The sequence below is a fragment of the Danio rerio genome, chromosome 9 (assembly GCF_052040795.2).
Source record: "Danio rerio strain M-AB ecotype USA chromosome 9, GRCz13ab, whole genome shotgun sequence".
NCBI classification, from domain to species: Eukaryota; Metazoa; Chordata; class Actinopteri; order Cypriniformes; family Danionidae; genus Danio; species Danio rerio.
In genome coordinates, this window is record NC_141029.1 from 3499593 (window position 1) to 3522115 (window position 22523).

General features: G+C 36.1%; 1 protein-coding gene and 1 long non-coding RNA gene across 3 annotated transcripts in view; both read left to right on the top strand.

Moving 5' to 3' along the window:
* hat1 (histone acetyltransferase 1) overlaps positions 1 to 16986 on the top strand; it is a 35215-nt gene extending 18229 nt beyond the window's left edge. Inside the window, 4 exon segments of the mRNA NM_001004572.2 lie at positions 988 to 1094; positions 3155 to 3306; positions 12785 to 12901; positions 16516 to 16986. Coding sequence (NP_001004572.1) covers positions 988 to 1094; positions 3155 to 3306; positions 12785 to 12901; positions 16516 to 16683 — 544 coding nt within the window. The 3' untranslated portion in view covers positions 16684 to 16986.
* A 2806-nt stretch (positions 16987 to 19792) lies between these two features.
* LOC141376047 (uncharacterized) overlaps positions 19793 to 22523 on the top strand; it is a 67282-nt gene continuing 64551 nt past the window's right edge. For both annotated transcript variants that reach the window (XR_015499119.1, XR_015499118.1), the window contains exons 1-2: positions 19793 to 19907; positions 21872 to 22045. This is a non-coding gene — a long non-coding RNA (uncharacterized LOC141376047). The remainder of the gene's footprint in view (positions 19908 to 21871; positions 22046 to 22523) is intronic.

Consider the following 22523-nt stretch of genomic DNA (forward strand, 5'->3'; position numbering starts at 1 on the left):
TTTTCGCGGTAGTAGCTCTCTCTGTCATCCCAAGCCAGAAGGCATTGACTGAGTGATTGACAGCTGATATTTCAGTGCTAGAGCAGTGGTGGGCCAATAAGAAGAGCGCGAAGGCGGGGCAAGCATTACGGACTTGGCTTTGTTTAGAAAACCATTCCTGAGCATTGCGTTTCGCATGCAGAGATGCATCCTGCATGAATGTCTCCCAAAACCGCGCATGTGGTGAACATTTTGCAGTAAAAGCTGGTCGCACACAACAATTTTATGCACTCGCACAAATGCTCCCAAATATATTTTGAGGGCGCATAGATAAAATTTCAGGCGCATATGCGGCAAAACGGTCGCAATTTCAAGCCCTGATTACTATACAGAGGACTGATAGACATGATTGCAGAAGACATCCTTTAATAAAATTTAATAACCCAAAAAAATCTTGTCTAGACGAAGAATTATTTATGACACGATAAAAAGCCTCTTTTTAAGGTTAGTGGTGGAGTCCTAAACTTTAAATACATTGTTATTTTTAAGGTTATTGTGCACTGAATCTAAAACTTTCCTCTGTAATTTTCGCACATGAACAAGTTTATTCGACCTCACGTTGTGTGAATTTTATTGACACACTGCCTCCTACACTTTTGTCCATCATAAAAAAATTAATTTGTAAACTAATTAGTTTTGTTTTCTTTGCATATATGGATTTCTCTGGTTGTTTTTAAGTCAACACACCTTTAGAAATGTGTTTTCTGAGAAAAATGGTGACATGTTCATTACTTATTTTCACCCCGCTGTATAAATGAAACCTCCGGCCTTTAGTGTGTGTGTTTCATTGCATTGTGTGGCCATTCAGTAGTGTTAGATGTGTAAGGGGACTCTGTGTTTTGCAGAACGCTTGCTCAAAGCTTTAAGAGCTCTAACCTTAAATTGATATTGTGCTGAAGTGTCGTGCTTTTCCATCTCTAAAACCTTTTGTGTTTCGTGTGTGTGCAGCCAGATGCTGATCTTACCACCTTTCCAGGGAGAAGGCCACGGGGCTCAGCTGTTAGAGACCGTCCACAGATACTACTGCACATCTCCTAAAGTACAGGACATCACAGGTACCAGCACACTGAGACCTAGATTTTCAACAGGTTGTTATTTTTTTTGGGAGTGAACGCATACTTTAAAAAAAGCACTATTTTTAATGTTACAAGGCGGTTAATCTATAAAGGAATTATTTTAAATGTAAATGCTTTAAAGAGAGTATATATATTTTTATAACAGTAAATCTTTAAAAAAGTTTTAGATTTTAATAATATTTAATGTATAATTTATTAGTGTCTATTTGCTAACGATTATAGATTTTTGGTTGTACGATTATAGTCTGAAGAATAATCATGGTTTCACGGTTATCACAATTATTATTCATTTAATAAATTCAAAACACTACTAGTTTAGAAAATAACAATTAAACTGTGTATTTTATAGTGTTGTTTATTGCTGCTCAGTAACCAAATACAGCACAAAGTATTAATACAAAACAAACAATAGTCCATTTATGTTTGTTTCAAAGTCTACCTACTGATTATTTTTATTAATGAAAGCAAGTTCTATAGTGTAGTTTGCACCGTGCTCTTGAGTTGCTAGTTTCTTATATTTATATAACTTGTTTTAATAATTAGGCAATGATCCGCACTCTGCACTTGTTAAATAATTGTCATTTTGATGTTTTTTATTTTAAAGTTCTAAGCTGAAATGTTTGTGGTTTTGTTTCCAAAACAATGAGAGATAAAAAAGATCAAAATGAGAATAATTCAATGACTGCAGATCACTGACTACTTGTAATAATGAGAGCAGTCCTAAACACGGCCCTAACCTTAACCCAAAAATGCCATAATGATTTTTATATAAGCTGTGCATGCTTTAATGAAGTTGAATGCATTATAACCTTTTAAATCTTTTTTTTTTTTTAAATAATCTTTGAAAATAATATTATTTGATTAGAAAATGAAAATAAAAACATTTGAATGTGTGATCCTAATGATTTACTCTGTAAGGCAAGTTGTATTGAGTTTCTGTTCATAAGGCATTTGTTGCTGTTGTGTTGCTCTGCCTTTGGTTTTGGGGAGGTGAAGGGATGAAGGGATGTGATGTTAATTGCTGGCGGTTTGCTTCTGAAATGTGCTGGCCACATGCTGCCACTCACTCACCCTGCAACAAAGACACAATTATTCAGAGAGTAAAGAGGACTTCAGTGTTGCAGATCTTTGCCAAGCCCTCTGCATCTTAACATGTTTATTACTCATTTAGGATGCGTAAATGATATCAGATTTGTAAATTTTGGGTGAACAAACCCCCTTTTTTTTCTATTTTTATTTAATTTTTTTCCTTTTATTTTTGTTTATGTAAAGCACTTTGAATTGCCACTGTGTATCAAATGTGCTATAAAAATAAACTTGCCTTGCCTTTAAAATAGATATTGAAAATATTCTATTTGTTTTAAATAATATTTATTGTTTACAATAAAACAGTTTATTAATTTTAGGCAAGCATGATATTGGAAAAATCTGACATTGCCATTTATTTAGTTTTTTGGCAATATAATTTTAACAAATGACTTGAATAGCGTTATTCGGAAAGAATGTATTTATTTTGGTTGATTAGGATAATACATGTTGCATTGTTATATTTATTTTATATAATTGCAGACATTACAGTAGGCTATTTCACATATCATTGATTTGCAGTATAATCAAATCATGTTGATAGAAAGGTTAGTAATGAACATATACACAAGAATTTATGAGTATAAAACATCTGTTTTGTGAGAAGTATCATCTGATCTCATATAAATCAAGAGCTCACAATGACATATGATGACATGTGCAGGTGCTGTAGTGGTGTCCCATTTCTTAGAGGTAAAATTTGAGGCCCTTCAACCTTCACACTCTGTTTCAAGGGCCAAGGAGAAGGGGTAAAAAATAGAATTGGGATTGGGTTTTAGGTTTTCATAATTTCCAGACTAAAAATGCATTTAATTTCCACCAGTGGTGCATTCAGCAAATATGAGTTTCCTCGAAGGGAAAGCCAGTAGTGTTGGTCTGAGGTAGATGCCGTTGTGTTGTGTTTTATCAAATGAACACTTTCAAGATGCTTGCGCTGTCTGTCTGCTCTGCAGCGGAAGATCCATCTGAAAACTATGTGAAGCTGAGGGACTTTGTGCTGGTGAAGCTCTGCTTGACTCTGCCGTCATTTGCCAGCGAGAAACTTTCCCAGGGTTTCAGTGAAGAGATGGCATCTGAGGCCAGAGAGAAACTCAAGATCAACAAGGTAACATTCCTAGCATTTTACTTACTTTCTATCTTTCCTATAGTCCAGAATGAACACAACCATAACACAAAAAACACAGGGCTTTAATAACCATTTTTGTTTGTCTTAGCCAAGATGACATGCATAATATACACTCACCGGCCACTTTATTAGGTACACCTTACTAGTACCGGGTTGGACCCCCTTGTGCCTTCAGAACTGCACTGATCCTTCGTGGCATAGATTCAACAAGGTACTGGAAATATTCCTCTGAGATTTTGGTCAATATTGACATGATAGCATCACGCAGTTGCTGCAGAATTGTCGGCTGCACATCCATGATGCGAATCTCCTGTTCCACCACTTCCCAAATGTGCTCTATTGGATTGAGATCTGGTGACTGTTGAGGCCATTTGAGAACAGTGAACTCATTGTCATGTTCAAGAAAACAGAGATGATTCACGCTTTATGACATGGTGTGTTATCCTGCTGGAAGTAGGTATCAGAAAATGGAACGTGGACGTTGTTCTTTGGCTGCCTTCGCATCATCCAAGTTCTGGGACCCAGAAACAGTATTCCATATGTCATGACTTAACAAGCGGAACCAGTTAAACTCAGCAGACCCGGTACCGCGTCCGTGACGTCATCGACTTTCGCTTTAAGATTTAAAGGGCCAGCATTGCACCAGACCCCCTTAAGTGGTTTCGTTAGAAAGTGTAGAATCTGTATTTTATGCACATATGCATCACTTTGGTTTTTATTCTACTGTACAAAAGTTATTTACACTTAAATACACAGTATTTTGGATACCCGAGCTGGGCATTTTACATTGGTTCATTTTCATATTTTTCTTATGACACATGTACAAGTTATAGCTCAAATATAAGCTCTTGCCGGTGCTCATACGGTTCTAGCATTCTTTTTACTGAATTATATTCACATATCAAACAGTTGCCAAGTGAATCATGGTGTTTCCATGGTGCAGAAGTGAAAACAATACATTTATGATCAATAAGCAGCCCCAGACAGCACAGACAGCTGTCATCTCTTACTTTATGCTGTGTTCTTCAGGGTCATTCTCCTCAGTTTTTGAGCTGATGTGCATAAGTAATCCTTTTATATGTCTGATGTGGTCCAAACATAGTGAATTATGTTTGATCAAACAAAAGAATAGTGAAATATGAAAACACTGATCGCTCCCTGTGGCTTGTACAGCACCTCTCATCAGTTGGAATACAATAACCTTTGCATAGATTATGGTGGAGACATTTTTCTTGTCTCCTATGATTACAGACATGTGCAGGAACCATCAAAATTAATTACAGCACGCTAGACCACACACAACCTAAAAGGTACACTTTCAAATTTGAGTTTATATAACAAAAATACAAAAAGCGCCTCCTTTTGTAGGTGTTTATTATAACACAGAAAAAACAGACCGATATTTTAAACACTTTCAATAGTCTTTAATGAAAATTCAAAGGGTTTTCTTTAAAATGATACCAAATTTTTGCTTTTACACCTCTGCATGTGGATTTGGGAAGCTTTTAAATTTGGGTAGGCAAACTCCAGGCGGAAATCCCAAAATAACAGCAGAGTTTAACTGGTTAAGCAAACTAAAAAAGTAACTCACACAGGGGTGATAGCGTTCCGGCACCACGCCGGATTTCCGGCGTACTGTGGCTGCGGGGAAAAAAAAAATCAGGTTAACGGATATTGATCTGTCATTTCTCTAGATTCACAGAATTCACTCACTGCTGAATGCGCCGGATTGGTTTTTATTAAGTGCCATTTTGTGTGCTCGTGAATCATCTTTTGAGTGTAGACGCCATGTAAATAAAAGATTAATTGTGTAATTTAGAGAGCTTTATAAATTATAACGGATCTTTGTGAGATCTCTATGAACTAAGATTAGTGACGCTTTTTAGTGATAATAAGAGGAGCGTGCTTTGCACTTTCCAGGCTATAATCCATTCAGAATTTGTATGAAACTTTCGTTTTCGGCACATATACGCTGATATGTTTTGGGAATGACATCTGCATATTTACGCTGGGTTTATTCTCGAAATAACGGTGAAGCAATAGACGGGACAAAAATATATTTCCCCCTTCTCCTTAAACAACTTAGTGTTTCAGCTATGAAATAGTTCAGTTTTGTATGTAGCCTAATGGCAAAGTGTTTATATTTAGTTTCGTTTTTTTTTATTTAGCTTATTTAGAAAAACGTTTGGGGCATTTTTTTATTCGTTAAAAAAAAGTTTTTTAACGAACAGCGCCCAGCGGAAGACCATCATTGTCTGTTTGATCAGTTTGCCTTCTCAGATCTCCACGACTTGCCTAAAATAAAAGATATAAAACAGTTCAAGTATAAAACAATGGTAGGTTAAACGTTAAAGAATGTGTGCTATTAGGCGCATAGTTTGCTTATAAAAAGCTTGCAGGACATTGAGGCGCCAGAGCAATCACTTGCATTTTTTCAGTGGGAGCAATGTAAAGTTATCCGTCATTTTTGCTCACAAAGTACGAGTAATACATCAAAAAACGTTACAGCGTTTTTATAAAATAAAGAAAACCAAAATTATGAGCTTTCTGTCGTCTGGTTTTTGAACAGGAGCGCTTAACAAAATGAAGCAAAATGTAGGCTATATGCCGCACAGACATAATAAATATATTTATAGAAAGCTTTAAATTATTACTTAACGAAATAAAACAAATCGAAAACAAAAAAACTCCTTCATGTAATCCGTAAAGATGAATTTCTTTCTAAAGGCGAGTCCAAGAGGAGATTGCCAGTCAGGATCTTTGCGACACTGACTCAGAATAAGTAAATAATAAATTAAAATAACAAATAATAAAATAAAAAAATAAAATAAAATAATAAATAATTAAGATATGTCCTTTCTCTTTCCTCGACACATTCATTGTTATTTGTTTTTGCCGGTGCTTGGGGCGAGTTTTAGCTTATTGTGTGCGCTTGAACGCGGATTTACAGTAGCAGTTTTAACATGGAGTGACACGACATCTGACGTACAGATGACACTGGCACAGTCCGGTTTTCCACTGTCATGTGTCACTTGCTAGTGGCATGTGTGGTAACCTGTGTAGGGCTCGAAATTGCGACCATTTTAGTCGCATATGCGCCCGAAATTTAAGCTATGCGACTCATAATATATATTGGGAGCATTCGTGCGACTGCATATTATGGTTATAGTGCGACCTGTTTTTTTTTTTTTTTCTAAAAACGTGGTAAATTCGCTCTTCCCTGCCGCTATATTGGTTCATATTAGCCGTCAATCACTCAAGACTTTCCGCTGTCAGATGACAGGGAGGGAGCTTTTGTGACCGCGGGGATTGCAAACGGCTGAAGAGTGAAAAGTACACTGAATCTCGATGCGTTGAATGCACAGCGTTCAGCCAACACAATCTCACGGCAATTCATAACTTTTTCATACGTTTCCTCGTGAGCAGGCTGCAACAGCGCAAATGTCCGCTAAAACACCATCGCCAAAGAAGCTCGCCTTTACTAAGTTTGATCTGATGCGGGTTATAACAGAGAACAGTATTGCGCCGGTGGGCATCGGGAGAATCCTGCTCTGCCCCCCTCTTATTGGGCCGGCTGACTCGCATGCTTTCCCGCAAACACAGAAAAATGTAATTCAGCGCATAACGAGGCTGAGCATTAAAACGACACGAACCGAAACCAAAACTTTTAAAAGTGAGGCTTTTCTTCCTTTCTTTTGTCCGTTCTTTCTTGAGGTCTATATTATTTTTCTATTTAATTACTGATGACTGCTTTGCAGCTTTCAGCATTGGATTAAATTATTTATTATATTATTTCGTTTGTTTTGTAGCAGAAATATTATTTATTAAATTGGCATGCATATAAAAACAATAGTACAAAATAAATATTTCTTACTACAATGCTTCATTTGTGTTTGATGCAAACCATCAATTTATTTTTCATTTTTCATAAATTAACAGTAGGACTTTATATAGCAGATAACTTGCATTAAAGCACATTCAAGGCATCATGATGATGAGAAATATTATTCATTATTAGTATTATTGTCATCATCATCATCATTAATATTTTATAATTATTCAACATTCATTTTGGAATTATTGCACAAATATTAAGTCATCACAGCATTAGTTAGATAGTTGTTTCTGGGTTTTGTTAGTCCCAATTGATGTTATTTTCAAATACAATAAATCCCTTAATATACAACTTGTCAAATATATCATTCATTTTTGGTGGATGCTCCTAATTTTTTTCTGGTGCTCCTAAATATTTCAGGTTGGGAGCACCGGTGCTACCAAGTAAGAAAGTTAATTTCGAGCCCTGCACTGTGTCACTCAGAGTGTCGCGCTGCATGTCACTGCAGTGACATCGACACCCGGCGAAGCTTATGACATTAATTAACACGAGCAAAACCATATTTAATCATTACGCGACTTTTAACCTAATTTATCGCGTCGCAAGTTAGTTTATTTGCTGAGCTACTCCACGATGTTTTAATTTAAACGCATTTATTTTATGTATTCGTAGTCATACTTCTGTACGTAATATAGTCATTTGACAGTACATGTCAGTCAAATTTATTGTGGCATGCTTATGTATGGGAGGGGTTACACTTATCTGTTGTACTGTATATTATTGCATCCTGGCAGTTCCTTTGTTCCCTACAATATGGACTTCTCTATGTTTTTAATTCATTCATTTATTTTATTATTTAACTTATTTTCATTTTAAGGTATTTTAAAAAATATCCTTTAAAAAGTTATAATAAAATGCATGTTGAAAACTCATAACATATATGCATGTAAGATAACAGGTGTCATTTGCCTAATGATTTTTAAATATTAAAGCAAAGAGACTTATAAGATTAATGTGCTTACAACGTGCTTATACTGACACCTACTGGCACATGTCACAAGATCACTGACACTGGCATGTGTCACTGACATTACTGGCATGTGTCTAAAAAGAGCCACTTGACAATAATGATGATTAGGGTTACACATAGGCTGTTAATATATTTGGGCCCAGGGGCCCACAAGTTATGTGTTAAAAGTGCGTTGCATACATAGTACCCCCCCCCCTACTCACCTCAGGGGCAAGGAAAAAAAGTTCAGGCTCAGGAATTTTTTCCACTATCAGCCCTGCTCACATTACTTTTCTAAAAGTTACTCAAATATTGTTACTTAATTGTTAAAAGTAATTTGTTACTTTACTCGTAACTTAGAAAAGTATTATTATATTTTGTAACTATTACATATTTATTTCATTACCCAGACACAATGTTTGCCTTTTTTAGCTCTTTCTGTGAAGATTTAATGCTCCGTAGGATTAAGTATGATGAATTCTCTAAAGAGTTTGTGCAGTTATACACAAGCTTTGTCCTAATGGGTTTTCATCATGTAATGCTCTAAAGGTAGAAGTGAACATCCGTTTCCTCTGCGGGCCATTAGCAGGTAGTGAGTGGGAGTGGGCCTAACAGTGACCCCTGTGGGTCTCCTCTCTCTCGCGCCTCTCCGGCCACTCTTTAACTGCTCCAATTATAACCCAGCATCCCCTTTTATGCCCCACAATCCCCTCTGTTCGTGTTGTTTGTGAGTGATTATCTCAGGGTGGTGCCTGTGGCTTGGCCAGGCAAAATGCTTGGCTCTCCATACTACCCTAGCGGGAGCTGCGTGAGGTATGCTGGACCTCTCGGAGTCATGGTTACAGAAAGAGCAGTGCTTACAGATCGGCCAGACTCAGGAGTAGTGCGGGAATCCCAAACCAAGATGCTTTTAACCCAGAGGAATGGAAAAGGTTAAAGATTCAGTCTGTAATTGCTGCTGCTGGTAGATTTTGTCCAGTTCACTTTATTTAGGGCCTTGGTTCTTTAATCCACTGGTGGTGGATAAGGAGATTTCCCACAAATAAATGTGTAAAGTGCTTTTGAGTATCCGGAAAAGCGCTATATAAATATAGTATTTATTATTATTTAATTTAACAAAAATTCATTGATTGATTAGATCTTATTTAATGACGCTAGGGCTGCTTGATACCGGAAAACTATACGATTTTATTGTTAAGTATTGCGATAATATTTCATACGATATAACCATATAACTTACGATATAGCTAGCTATGTTTTTAAGTCATTTGTTTACTATTGATGTTAAAATCAACAGGTCTACTGAAGTAATTAGCTAAATATAGATCTAATTAATTTGAATTCGGACTAATAAAAGAGGTCAAGGTGTAAACGTTTTGGCTTTAAAACGCTATGAATGAGTGAAAACCTGCACAGATATTCTGACTCTGATTGGCTGTTGTCTTTATAAGTATTTATTTTCAGCTCTGGGTTCACTCCAGCCAATAGCAGAGCTGCTCCGGAGGCGGGGTTAAAGATAGTAAGGCCTCATTTTATTGGTTAATTTTAGATAAACAACCAATGCATAAAATACATGTCATTTATCACACGTCTTCGATATGTATATTGAATGCCATTATCGATACGTTTATTATATACTATTATTGCAATAACGATAATTTTGCGATCTATTGTGCAGCCTTAAATGACATGCAAATGAAAAGTATAATTGTTTATGTTTGACTGAACTTAATAAATAAATCAGTTATGGCCTTTGCCTTCATACGTATAAAAACATTTCTGGAAGTTGCCTAGATCATGAAGTCAATCTGTTTTATATGATTGTAATTCTGATATTAGGGTTCGAGATCAGAATTCTAAACTATTCTGAATCCGATTTTGTCATTTACATTTGTTTGTATGACTTCGCTAGGGCCAGACAGAATGTGTGACCTTTTTTTTTGTGGTATTTCTTACGATATAACAGTAGCAATATTTTTATTAGCTGTGTTTTTAAGTGATTTGTTTATTATTGATGTTATTTAAATATAAATAGATATAGATATATATAAATAAAAATAAAATAGCAAAATTTAGATATAAATAATTCTAATTCAGACTAATAAACTGTGTCGAGGTGCCAACATTTAGTCTTTATAACACTACGAATGAGGGAGTAACCTCTTCACATATTCTGCCTCTGATTGGCTGTTTTCATTTCTCGCCTTGGCTCCACCCATTAGGGTTTATTTTAGCTCTGGGTTCAACTTTTCATCACTCCAGCCAATAGCAGAACAGCAACTACTGGGGAGGTGGGCTTAAAGATGGTTCGGCCACATGTGATTGGTCAAATTTAAATATACAATCAATGCATAAAGTAAATGTGATTTTTTTTTTTTACACATGTCTACGATATGTAATTTGCATATATGTTATCACGATAGCAATAATTGCGATATATTGTGCACGCAAATGAAAAGTATAATTGTACATGTTTGACTGAACTGAATAAATAAATCAGTTATGGCTTTTGCCTTCATACGTATAAAAACATTTCTGGAAGTTGCCTGGATAATGAAGTCTATCCGTTTCATATGATTGTAATTCGGGTATTAGGGTTCTAGATCAGAATTATAAACAATTCTGAATCCGATTTTGTAATTTACATTTGTTTGTATGACTCGGCTAGGGGCATACAGAATCTTTGATTTATTAATTTTTTTTCCTGTTTATGAGTATAATTTAGTTTAAAAAAGGGCAGAATATACAGTGTTGATTTTACAAAACTGTATTGAATGATTAGATCATATTGTAATGACACTAGGGCTGCACGATACTGGAAAAATATGCGATTTTGTTGAGTATTGCGATATTTTTTACGATATAACAGTAACAATATTTTTATTAGCTGTGATTAAAATCATTTGTTTATTATTGATATTAAAATAAGCAGATCTAATTAAATAACTACCTAAATTTAGATCTAATTAATTTTAAGTAAGTCTAATAAATGAGGTCAAGGTGCAAACATCTAGTCTTGATAGCGCTACGAATGAGTGAAAACCTCTGCAGATATTCTGCCTCTGATTGGCTGTTGTCATTTCTTGCCTCGGCGGGAAGTTTAATGGGAAGTTGTTGCAGACGAGAGTGTAGAGGATTGGGGAGTCGCGGAAGAAAGTGAAAGTGAACAGCGGATGGGGGAGGAGGACGGTTGAGGAGGGGGATCGGTAAAATGAGGTGCCGGATCAGATTTCAGAGATGCCGGATCCGTCGTGTTCCAGCACAAATAAAGCCCTACTCATCCTCAATTAGTCATAAACCTTTAAGAGATTCTTTCTTCTGTTGAACACTATAGAAGATATATTAAAGAAAGCTGGAAACCATTGACGTTCATAGTAGGAAAAAACAAATACTAAGTCAATGGTTGCCATCATTCTTTAAAATATTTTCTTTAGTGTTCAGCAGAAGAGTGCACCTGGTTTTAAACCAAGCGGCAACCTCCCGTTCTCCCTCGGGAAGCCAATACAGAAGTAACTAAAACTGCAATTCATTGAAATTCCGCTAGTCATGGCTTCATAATAGAGCACATTTCAATTGAGCCCACTGTTAGAATGGCCAACTTTACAGCAGAAAAAAAAGGTGTTTACAGCCTGATACAAAGAAAGATTTTGGTTCATACAGCTGATATTACCCTTCATGACAACTTTGAGGGGGGTGCATTTTTTTATAACTTATCCGTTTCCTTTATATTAGGCTATATTAAGTTTGCATAATTAAGGGCGTGGCCACTTAGTGAAATCACCGATCTCAGCATATTTATCGTATTTCTGTGTTGTTTTATGTGGCTTTCACCCTTTTGGACTTATTTCCTTCAATTATCAGATGATATGGGATGCTGTGTGCACTTAATTGTGCTCACAAACCATTCACGTGGCCTCCGTTTCCCGTGTGAGTAAAGTTACATACTTGTATACCATCTCTATACATGTATTTGTTTTATTTAAGATCATTTATATTTATATTTAGAGCTGTAATACACTACAGAATCTGACAGATTGATTAGCTGAACCGTCATCTGAAGCGTTTATCATACAGTGATAGGCTGGATGTCATCAATAGTCTTGCATTTACTAACACAGACTATATCTGAAGTGTTTGGACGTAATTCACTTTTTCCTCCTGTTGAAAAACATCATAAGAGCAATGCTTAGTGGCTCAGTGTATTACAGCAGTGTTTTTTAAACGTCTAAACACTTTATTGATGTAGTGTACAACTAAGAACATGTGGTCAGAACACAAACGAGTCGCATGCAATAAAGTATTAAGCGTTCTCCCAAAGTAAAGTCTGTCTAAGCCAGGTCCAAGCAAAATGCCGGCAGGTGTCTGTAGCTCCGCTCACTCTCCGCCTCTTTGCCCTTGTTTGGTATCCCGCCGTGGGTGTGATGACACGCGAACAAAATGGCGAAGGTTGGCCGCACCTACTTGTGGCTTCTTTTGCGCTCTTCAGAAACCTATGGGTGACGTCACGGATACTACATCCATATATTTTACAGTCTGTTTAAACAAGTGAAGCATGAATGACACAGTTTTCAATTTAGAGTGTACTAACAGTATGTCTCTGGTCTAATTTTCAGAAACATGCACGACGTGTTTATGAAATTCTGCGTCTCCGAAATACAGACATGAACGATGAGGAGAAAGCCCGAGAGTTTCGCTTGGAGGTGAAAAAGCGGCTCTTTGGACCCTACAGAGTAAGTGTGTGTTTTTATGTGTGCGTTTGTGTCCATCCCTGTCTGCAGTCTGACGGAGAACACGGAGTACATATTACCCATTAGGTGGAACTGCCACAGCTCCCCTGCAATGATTAGTCAGTCATAAAGCGCAGCCCGAACTTGGTGTACCGAACAGCAATCTCAAGAAACAACAAAACAAGTGAAGTCCTGCCAAAACAAACCCCCGGCTGCGGCTGCCAAGACAGCTCCAAAACCGCACGGCTTCAAACTACAACATGTGAAATGAAGCATTTCTGGACTTCAAAGCGAGCTGCACATTTTCGAGGTCCGTTTAGACGAGTGAAAAACCAAATACTGAACAGAAACACAACTCTTTCAGCGCTGCCGTTCTGACATTCTGCAGTCTTTGTCTGGCGTAATTTATTCATGGAGTGGCGTGAATAGTTTCCTGTGTGATCCTCTCACGCGGTGTTAAGAGCCGGAGGGACCTGAGGCCGGGCTCTGGGTTTGTTTGAGGGTATAATGGCTCACACCAGGCGGCAGCCGCAGTCTCCACATCCACACCACGAGCTCCATTCACAACAAGTGTTATTATTACAGATTTGCATCTGATTTAAAGCGGAGCCATTTAGCAGGGAGAATGCAGCACCCAGTCACCTGCACACAGTCTCAGTCTCTCTCTCTCTCTCTCTCTCTCTCTCTCTCTCTCTCTCTCTCTCTCTCTCTCTGTCTCTCTCTCTCTCTATAATCCGTCCGCTCTGTATGAAGACATGCTGTGGATGTGAAGCTGTTCCTCCGAGCATCAGTGTTGTATAATTATTTTGCCCTCAGCAGTTATCTTTCTGCAGGGGTTTATATGTTTCAGTTGTAATAATGCATTGTTTAAATGGCGTTTTTACGAGAAAGGTCTGGCTGCAGAGTTGCACTTGCATCCTCAGGCTTGCACTCTCGGGCTTGCACGCTCAGGCACCCATGCTTTTTATGCAAGTGACGTCATTTACAATCGACACCTGCACCTGTCGCGTCAAATTGAAATTAACACAAATAAGTTTTCAGTTCGTTTGCGTTGACAGTGACGACGTTGTCAAATAATATTAACTTGTACACAATAACAGTTCTGCCAGCCCAGTTTGTCCTCCGAACATAATGTCGTGATCAACTGAATAATGCCTAGTTCAAACTGCGTGATTTTAGCCCCGATTTTGGCTCGCCGACAGGTTTTGAGAAATCGCCTACAAATGCCTGAAATTACAGGCAAATCGCTGCTCGTGCACGCGAGTGACAATCACACTGTATGAACTATCAAAGACGCGATCTGAGAGGATCGCCGATGAGTCGCCGATGCCTGCGAGATATTTGGCGTGCTGAATATCTGGAGCTGTCGGCGATTCAAATCATGACGTGTGAATTGAGTTTTGACTGAAAATAACATCGGCGATCACCTACAGCCAACGAGAGAGCAGCATTCACTTGTGTGTGCGTGTGTGTATACCTGCTGCAGGCCAGCGGGAGGCTGGAGGAAGTTAAAAGCGCTTATTTTCGGTACATTTTGTGCTCCTTTTTTTTACCGACGCCATTATAACGACACAGATCACTGCCTATTCACGAGTCCCGCAGAAAAAAGTGATTGACAGGTGGTAAATATGTGTGTATCTTACCTTTACTCATTTACTGTATGATTTGTTTATGGGTAAAACAAAGACCATGCAGGTCAGGTAGTTTAAACGGTAGGCTACAAATAATTAATTCGTTATTAATTAATTAATTATTCATAATCGAAAATCGAATCGTGACTTCAGAATCGAAAATGTAATCGAATCGAGGATTTGGAGGATCGTGACACCCTTAGCTGCAACTAACAATTATTCTAATAATCGATTAATCTATTAATAATTTTTCTGATTAATTTAATAAAAAAAGCATTAATTTCCTACCGTCGGAAACTAGCCATAAAATAAAAACACTGCCCGAACTCTTCATTCCTCAAGAGGATTCAGCGGCCAAAAGATTTTGATTTTGTCTTTATTTTTCTTCTTCTTACTCGCCTTGTACTTTGACTCCATTAGCCGTGTCTTTTCACCGCGTGCGTGCTGAATCTCCTCTGAGGCTGTGCTGATATTAGTTGATATGTTGCAGATAAAGTGAGTTGATCTTATATGTGCTTTGGTTCTAAAGCTCCAGCGGTGGTAATGCGTTGAATCAGAGCTGCTCACATCCTGACACTGTCCAGAACAGAAAACTCTCAACAGCAGAAAAAAAAAAGACCAAAGAGAGTGAGCCAATGAAAGAGTGGAAAACAAACCATACTGTATGAGGCTGGAGAGGAAATAGAGCAGGATCTGCAGACCATATGTGTCTCTCTCTCGCTCTGTTCTGGTGGTCTATTTACTCTGAATGAGTTGCGTTATTTGTGTGTGTATGAAGGTAGAGATTTAGGTGGTAATTCTCTTATATGAACTGTGCTTGACATTTCAGTACACACTTTGTTTTTAAGGTCTATTAACAGAAGTGTGTCATTAATATTATTATATGAGCTGAATCACCAATTTGAGATCCACAGACTCTGTTTTCTTTTTATAACATTTACTTGAGACAGTATAATCAACAAATTAGTGCTGAACAATATATATTTTAAGAATTGATATCGCATTTTGTGTATTCGCAAAAGTCACATGGCAGGAATAGATTGTGCATTAAAGATTAAATGTTTAAAAGGACTATTATTTATATTTTTTATATTTATATATATATATACGTATGTGTGTGTGTGTGTGTGTGTGTATATATGTATATATATATATATATATATATATATATATATACATACATACATATATATACATAAGGACTATTATTTATATTTTTTATATTTATATATATATACACGTGTGTGTATGTGTGTGTGTGTGTGTGTATGTATATATATATATATATATATATATATATATATATATATATATATATATATATATATATATGTATATATATGTATATATGTATATATATATATATATATATATATGTATATATATATATGTATGTATGTATGTATATGTGTGTGTGTTTGTGTGTGTGTGTATATATATATATATATATATATGTATATATGTATGTATATATATATATATGTATATATATATATATATATATATATATATATATATATATATATACATACATACATATATATACATACATACATACACACACACACACACACACACACGTCAGAATTATTAGCCTGCGTATATTTTTTAAATTGCTGATATAGTAGTGGAAGTTAGTTCTATCAAAAGACATTTTGTTAGCGTAACACTCAACAATATAGCATATTTTCCCTCCTTCGTATACCCAAGACGGTGTGTGTGAGTGTATAAGTGTGGGAGCCCTTTTGAATCCAGGTATTGCGAGTTTTGGTTCAGTTTCAAAACCTCTCAACAACCTTAAAGACTAAATTTCTCCGACTTTGCTGCTCCACATGAGCTATAGGTGTGATGTAATCCCATTTGCCCGGGGGGGGGGGTTGAGTTGAGTGGCAGTATGTGGATGGGATCGGGTGAGCTGGTTTGCATCGTGTGTGTTTTTTTTTTTTTTTGACTGACACCTGTGTGTTTTCTCTCGTGTGTCTGCAGAAGAACCAGCGTGAGCTGACGAAGATGCGTAAATGTTTGAGACCCGAGGAGCTGGCGTCCCACATCAGCCAGATGGACACGACGCTGCAGCACGAGGAACTTGAGAAAAGCTACCAGGACGTGGTGGCCGAATATCGCAGAGTCCTGGAGCGACTGGCTCAAGTGTGAGGACAGGAGACTGGAAAGACTGGCTGACACACCCACACACAGATCTTTGGCATTGTACCCAGTGTTAATAAGGATTTAAACGTGATCCATCCACATTTGTGATAGACAGACAGATAATGGGCAGTTGTTCAGAATAAGAGATGAGTGCATTGGTCTACTGTGGAGATGATTTTGTTAACGCTTTTTTCCATCAAATGATTTTCCTTGAAATGTAAAAAAAATGTAGATTTCGAAGCACTTCCTTAAGAGAACAAATAAAATGTTTTGTATATTGCTCAAATAAATGGTTTGCCATCTCTTTGATGATGTCTGAAAAACATATTTTCTTTTCAGTGTTGCAAGTCAGCTCTGAAACTGTAGCTTGTAGGGGTGCAGTAGTTCTGAAAAAAAAAAAAAAGAAAAGAATATATATATATATATATATATATATATATATATATATATATATATATATATATATATATATATATATATATATATATAATATTATTTATATATATATATATATATATATATATATATTCTATTATTTATATACATATATTATATATATATATATATATATATTATTTATATATATATATATATATATATATATATATATATATATATATATATATATATATAAATAATATAATATTTTATATATATATATAATATTATTTATATATATATATATATATATATATATATATATATATATATATATATATATATATATATATTTATTTATTATATATCAGCGTCCTGTTGTCCCAAAGAAAAGTCTTGAATTGTGTCCGAAATCACCTATTACGAGTGGTGAAAAGAGTACTGAAAAAACATACTCAATTAAAAGTACTGTTAGTTGCCTAAAAATGTAGTGCAAGTAGAATAAAAATATCTGTTGTAAATATTACTCAAAGTGTAAAAAGTAGCCCTTTCTAAAGTACTCAAGAGTAGTGAGTATTACACTGTGAAACGATGATGCGTTTTACATGTGATTTGTGGATGTGTGTGTGTAAACGTAACATTCTGTAGTGCATGTAGTTATTGTCCAGCAGGCACACAACGTCATAAGACGTTAATATTAGGTTAGATATAGGTTGTGATGTCAGGTGACTAAAATTCAATGTCTAGCCAGCGTCAAAGGACAATGTTATTTTGATGTCCAATAATGACGTTGATATTTGGTCGATTTTAGGTTGTTAGAAAGTGACTAAAATCCAACATCAAGTCAACATCTTAAACCAACGCCATATTGACATCAAATACTGACATTTATTCATCAGATATGGCAACAAAAATCCAACATCTGATAGACGTCATAGTGTTAACGCCCACACAACTTCAAGCTGTGACATTAGACGTTGATATTTGGTTGGTTTTAGGTTGAACGTTGGGCTGACATTGAGTTCTGACGTTAACCCGATTTTAATTTCCAAACAAAATGCAACGTCCCCACGACCTTGGGGTACAACGTCAATCTGACGTCTTGTGCCTGCTGGGTGTTTAAGGCCATTTTAGTCTTTATACAGTAAACATTCGTCATCTTCTCATCAGTGACATGCATCTAAACAGTCTCTGGGTCAGTGCGTGTAAAGATTTTAGACGTCTTCTTGGACACTTTTAATGCTTCCAAACAGTTTGCTGCATTTATAAATCGCTCATGTCTTGAGGTTGTTCATTATGATGCGATTTTCCTTCTATGCTTTAATGGGACAGGAATCAAAGAACTGACTTTTATAATCCCCATAGACAAGAAAATATAAAGTAGTGACTGCAGGTTGAAGGAAAGTAGTGAAGTAAATGTACAGATACTGCACTAAAAATGTACTCAAGTGAGGGTAAAAGTACACATTTTCAAAACGACATAATAAATTATGATTCCTGAGAAAAACTACTCAATTACAGTAATTAGAGTGTTTGTAATTAATTACTTTACACCACTGCCTGCTACTCAGTATGTACTGCGTTTGAATTGGTTTAAGACAGTGGTGTCCAAACTCAATCCTGGAGGGCCGGTGTCCTGGAGAGTTTAGCTCCAACCCTAACCCAACACACCTGAACCAGGCAATCAAGCTCTTACTAGATATACTAGAAACGTCCTGACAGGTGTGTTGAAGCAAGTTCAAGCTAAACACAGCAGCACACTGGCACTCCAGGACCGGGTTTGGACACCCCCTGGTGTAAGACAACTAACTCTAGGAGATTTAAAAAATGAGTCTTTTTTTTTTTAATAAAGTTGACATGTTCCTTTAGATATAAATGTTGTGTCTCTAAAGCTCACCATAACTCTGTTGTAAGGGCTGAGAATTAAAGATTAGCAGCTAATACAGTGGATCAAACACTAAGAAGAGTTTTAGCTGACGTTGCCGTACAGTGATACAGGATTGAAACCTCTGATCATTCACTCATTTCAAGTCAAATCAATTTACAAGCAGAAAATGTGCTCCCTCCCTTCTGCGGCTAATGCATCTTCTGATTGCATTTAGCATTGAGTGCTTCGCTAATGACCGCCACACTGAAGGCCTTCCTGTCGGAGGGACCACTCACGCTGATTCCATGGATGAATTACCATCTCTTCCCTTTTACTCTACGCAGTTAAATACAAAAAATTAAGGTCTGGAGGTTAATTTTCATTTGTCATCCTCTTCAAATGTGAGAAGTTGAGCCCAGAACTCTTGACCATGTCAGATATTAATTGTATCCTCTCATGTTCCTCTGGCTCCTGGGTTCACATCAAGGCCTCTCGTCTAAATCCAAATAGAGAGGAATAATTAATGTGGCTGGAGTGCTGAAGAGGATCTGCATTTAAGATTTTTTGACAGTAGATATTTATGGTGGATCTCATAATGATGCTCCTCCTTTGGGATCCTGAGAAGATTTGACCCAGTTAACAGGAAACTCTTGATCGAGCTCTTCTGAAGCAGGGTCGGAAATTAAAAGTGCTTTACAACTACAAGTGCCCTTGTGCAATTATACTACATTTATTAGAGCTGTAGCTATTAAAGTGAAATGTGCAAATGAATGAAAAGTCTGTTTGCAGCGTGACATTTATACGCGCGGAGCATTACAACCAATCACTTGCGTTTATGATGCACTTTATAACGCACTGACCAATCAGAGAGCGTTTAGATTACTCACCGATATTAATGGCCGTCAGTCTCTTTCAATGCTGTTTCCACAGTCTGGTTCATCAGCCTAACGAATTCTCACGTAATAAACAACAACGAAGATACTCTGTAAGTAATATTTTGCAGCTTCAGTGATTATAGCAGGAGTTACAACTTGTAAATCGTCGTGTTTGTTCAATATGTGTTTCCTCAAACACTTTAAAGCTTGGTTTGTAGGCTATCATTAACGATAACGATCGTTATTACAATATCAACAGCAACAATCAACATTTTCTGTTATAATATTTAAGTTCCAGTCTTTTAAATGTCAAATTATATGATTTTAAGAAGTTTATTGATAATAATTATAGTCATATAGTTATTTTAAAACAATTATATATTACCCCTGCCTTGAAAATCAATACCAGGGTAAATATTCAAAGGTTAATTATTTTTAATTTTAAATTTCTAACCGGACTAGTTTTTTAAATGTCAAATTTATATCATTTTAAGAAGTTTATTTATAATTATTATAGTCCTATAGTTTTTTTTTTTTAAACAAAAATTTGTCACCCTTCCCTAAAAAATTATACCAGGGTAAATATTCAATGGTTTCGTTCTGGAGCTGTTCAGATGACATTTGTTTTGTTCGTTTTAGCTGGTGATCACATTAAATAACGAATTAAAATGTAATAGATCAGGATATCTGGGCACACATCATATCTAAACGGCTTTCCAAAATACAAAGAAGTACATTTTAAAATTATGTATGATATTTACCCTGCAAAGGAGTTTCTGAGAAAGAGATTTAATGTGAATTGTAATGTTTGTCAATTTTGCAATAGTGATATTGAAACTGTCGAACATCTATTTCTTCATTGTAATTTGGTTAATCCTTTTTGGTCAAATGTGGAAGTCTGGATAAAACAATACATTTCAAGGTTTCCTTCTATTTATTGGGACATTGTGAAATTTGGTGTGCATTTGGACAGCAAAGATGAGGACTTTTACTCATTTTACTTAAATTCTTCATCCACAAATGCAAAATTATGAAAACAGCTCCTCAATTGATTGTGTTTAAAAAGGAGTTTGCCACCTATGTAGAAGCTTTAAAAATAATGAAAGGTGAGAAGGCTAAAAGATTATATGATTTGTTTCTTGAATATGGTTTTATTTAACCCCTTACAGAGTTTCTGTTAGATGTCTGCATGGTATGTTGCTATTTATTTGTTTTTGTTTCGTTTTATTAAGATATTTTGAACATTGTTTTTTATTTATTTTTATTTTTTGTTTGGTTTTTTACTTGATTCATTGTATATCTGACATGTCTCAGTCAGTTTATGCAAGATTATGTTTGGACTGAGTTTGGCCTAAATTGTTGTTTTTGAAAGGCAAATAAAAAAATAATAATAAAAAAAATATCTAAACGGCTTAAATCCTGCATGAAGCTGAATTTGTATTAGTGATTTTGCAATAGTGTCCCTAATTTTTGAGGCATGTGAAATGGCTTTTCATTCAAGTGGACAATCAATTGATTTTGAATTTAGATTTCATGATGACGTTAAAGGCATTTCAGTGAAACTTCCCTTACAAAAAAAGGAGATGTGTACAACTTAATGCTTAAAGGATTAGTTTACTTTCAGAATAAAATAAATTCCTGATTATTTAGTTAAGAAGCATCCCGGTGTGCACGGGCCTTAAAGAACCAACTAGCATTACGAGTTCTGCGTTGGCCACAAAAACTAGTTAGGATCATTTTGGATTTAGAACTGGTCCATGCTGATCCTAGCAGTTTTGTCATCAGGAATGTAACTGGAATCCACAGGAATTTACTTAGCTGCTCTTATATACCTGGTATTTTGTATTTAACCACAGCCATTTATTTCCAGCAGTCTGCTTGTCATATTTGGAGTGTGTGTTCTAAAACACAGCACTAAAGTTGTTCGATTAGCACACAGTCCATAACACTCGCGGGTGAAATGTCTTAAAGCAGCTGACGGTCTATGTATGTGTGTTTTGGGGGGAAAATAACTGTGTTCTTGGAGGCATCACTCTGAGAGCTGTGTAAACCGTAATATGTGCTTGTATTGCAGGGTTTCCTGGACCGCAGTCACTCAAACCGCTGAGCCCGTGAGAGCTGAACACAGACATCAGCTAACGCACACTACAGACAGAGCCTATTGTGTTTTATTCCAGAGGATCCATCATCATCACCGTCAGAATGGCTGTCAGTCAGTGATCTGAGATCAGCGCTAGGTGTAGAAAAGGTTAGATTACAGGAATTCTACTCTCTTTTTTTTTTGAGATTAGGAGGGTTTGATGTTGAGTTCCCTGCTTCTCTATATTGAGACATACATAAGTTGGACTGTAAACATTTATTGTATGGATCAATGCTCTATATGCAAATGCCTCCACTGAAATGTAATCTTCTGAAAGGGCACATTTAGCCGATACACCGATTTTATCAGGGCTTTATTTTCCCACATATAAACATCAGCACAGTTGCATACAGAATTTAATTAGCTTAATAAGTCCATTACTTTATTTAAAGCACTGTTCATAGTACATTGTGTTTATCTCCTGAAAGCCCTCTTTTCCCACATTCAACTTTCTATTTAGATGCCAATGCTAACACCCCAGGTAATTTATTTTTGCATAATGTCTCTCTCTCTTTAAAAACAACATTAAAACTTACATTAATAACTTCATTATTATTTATTGATGACAATGGATGCTGTCGATTTA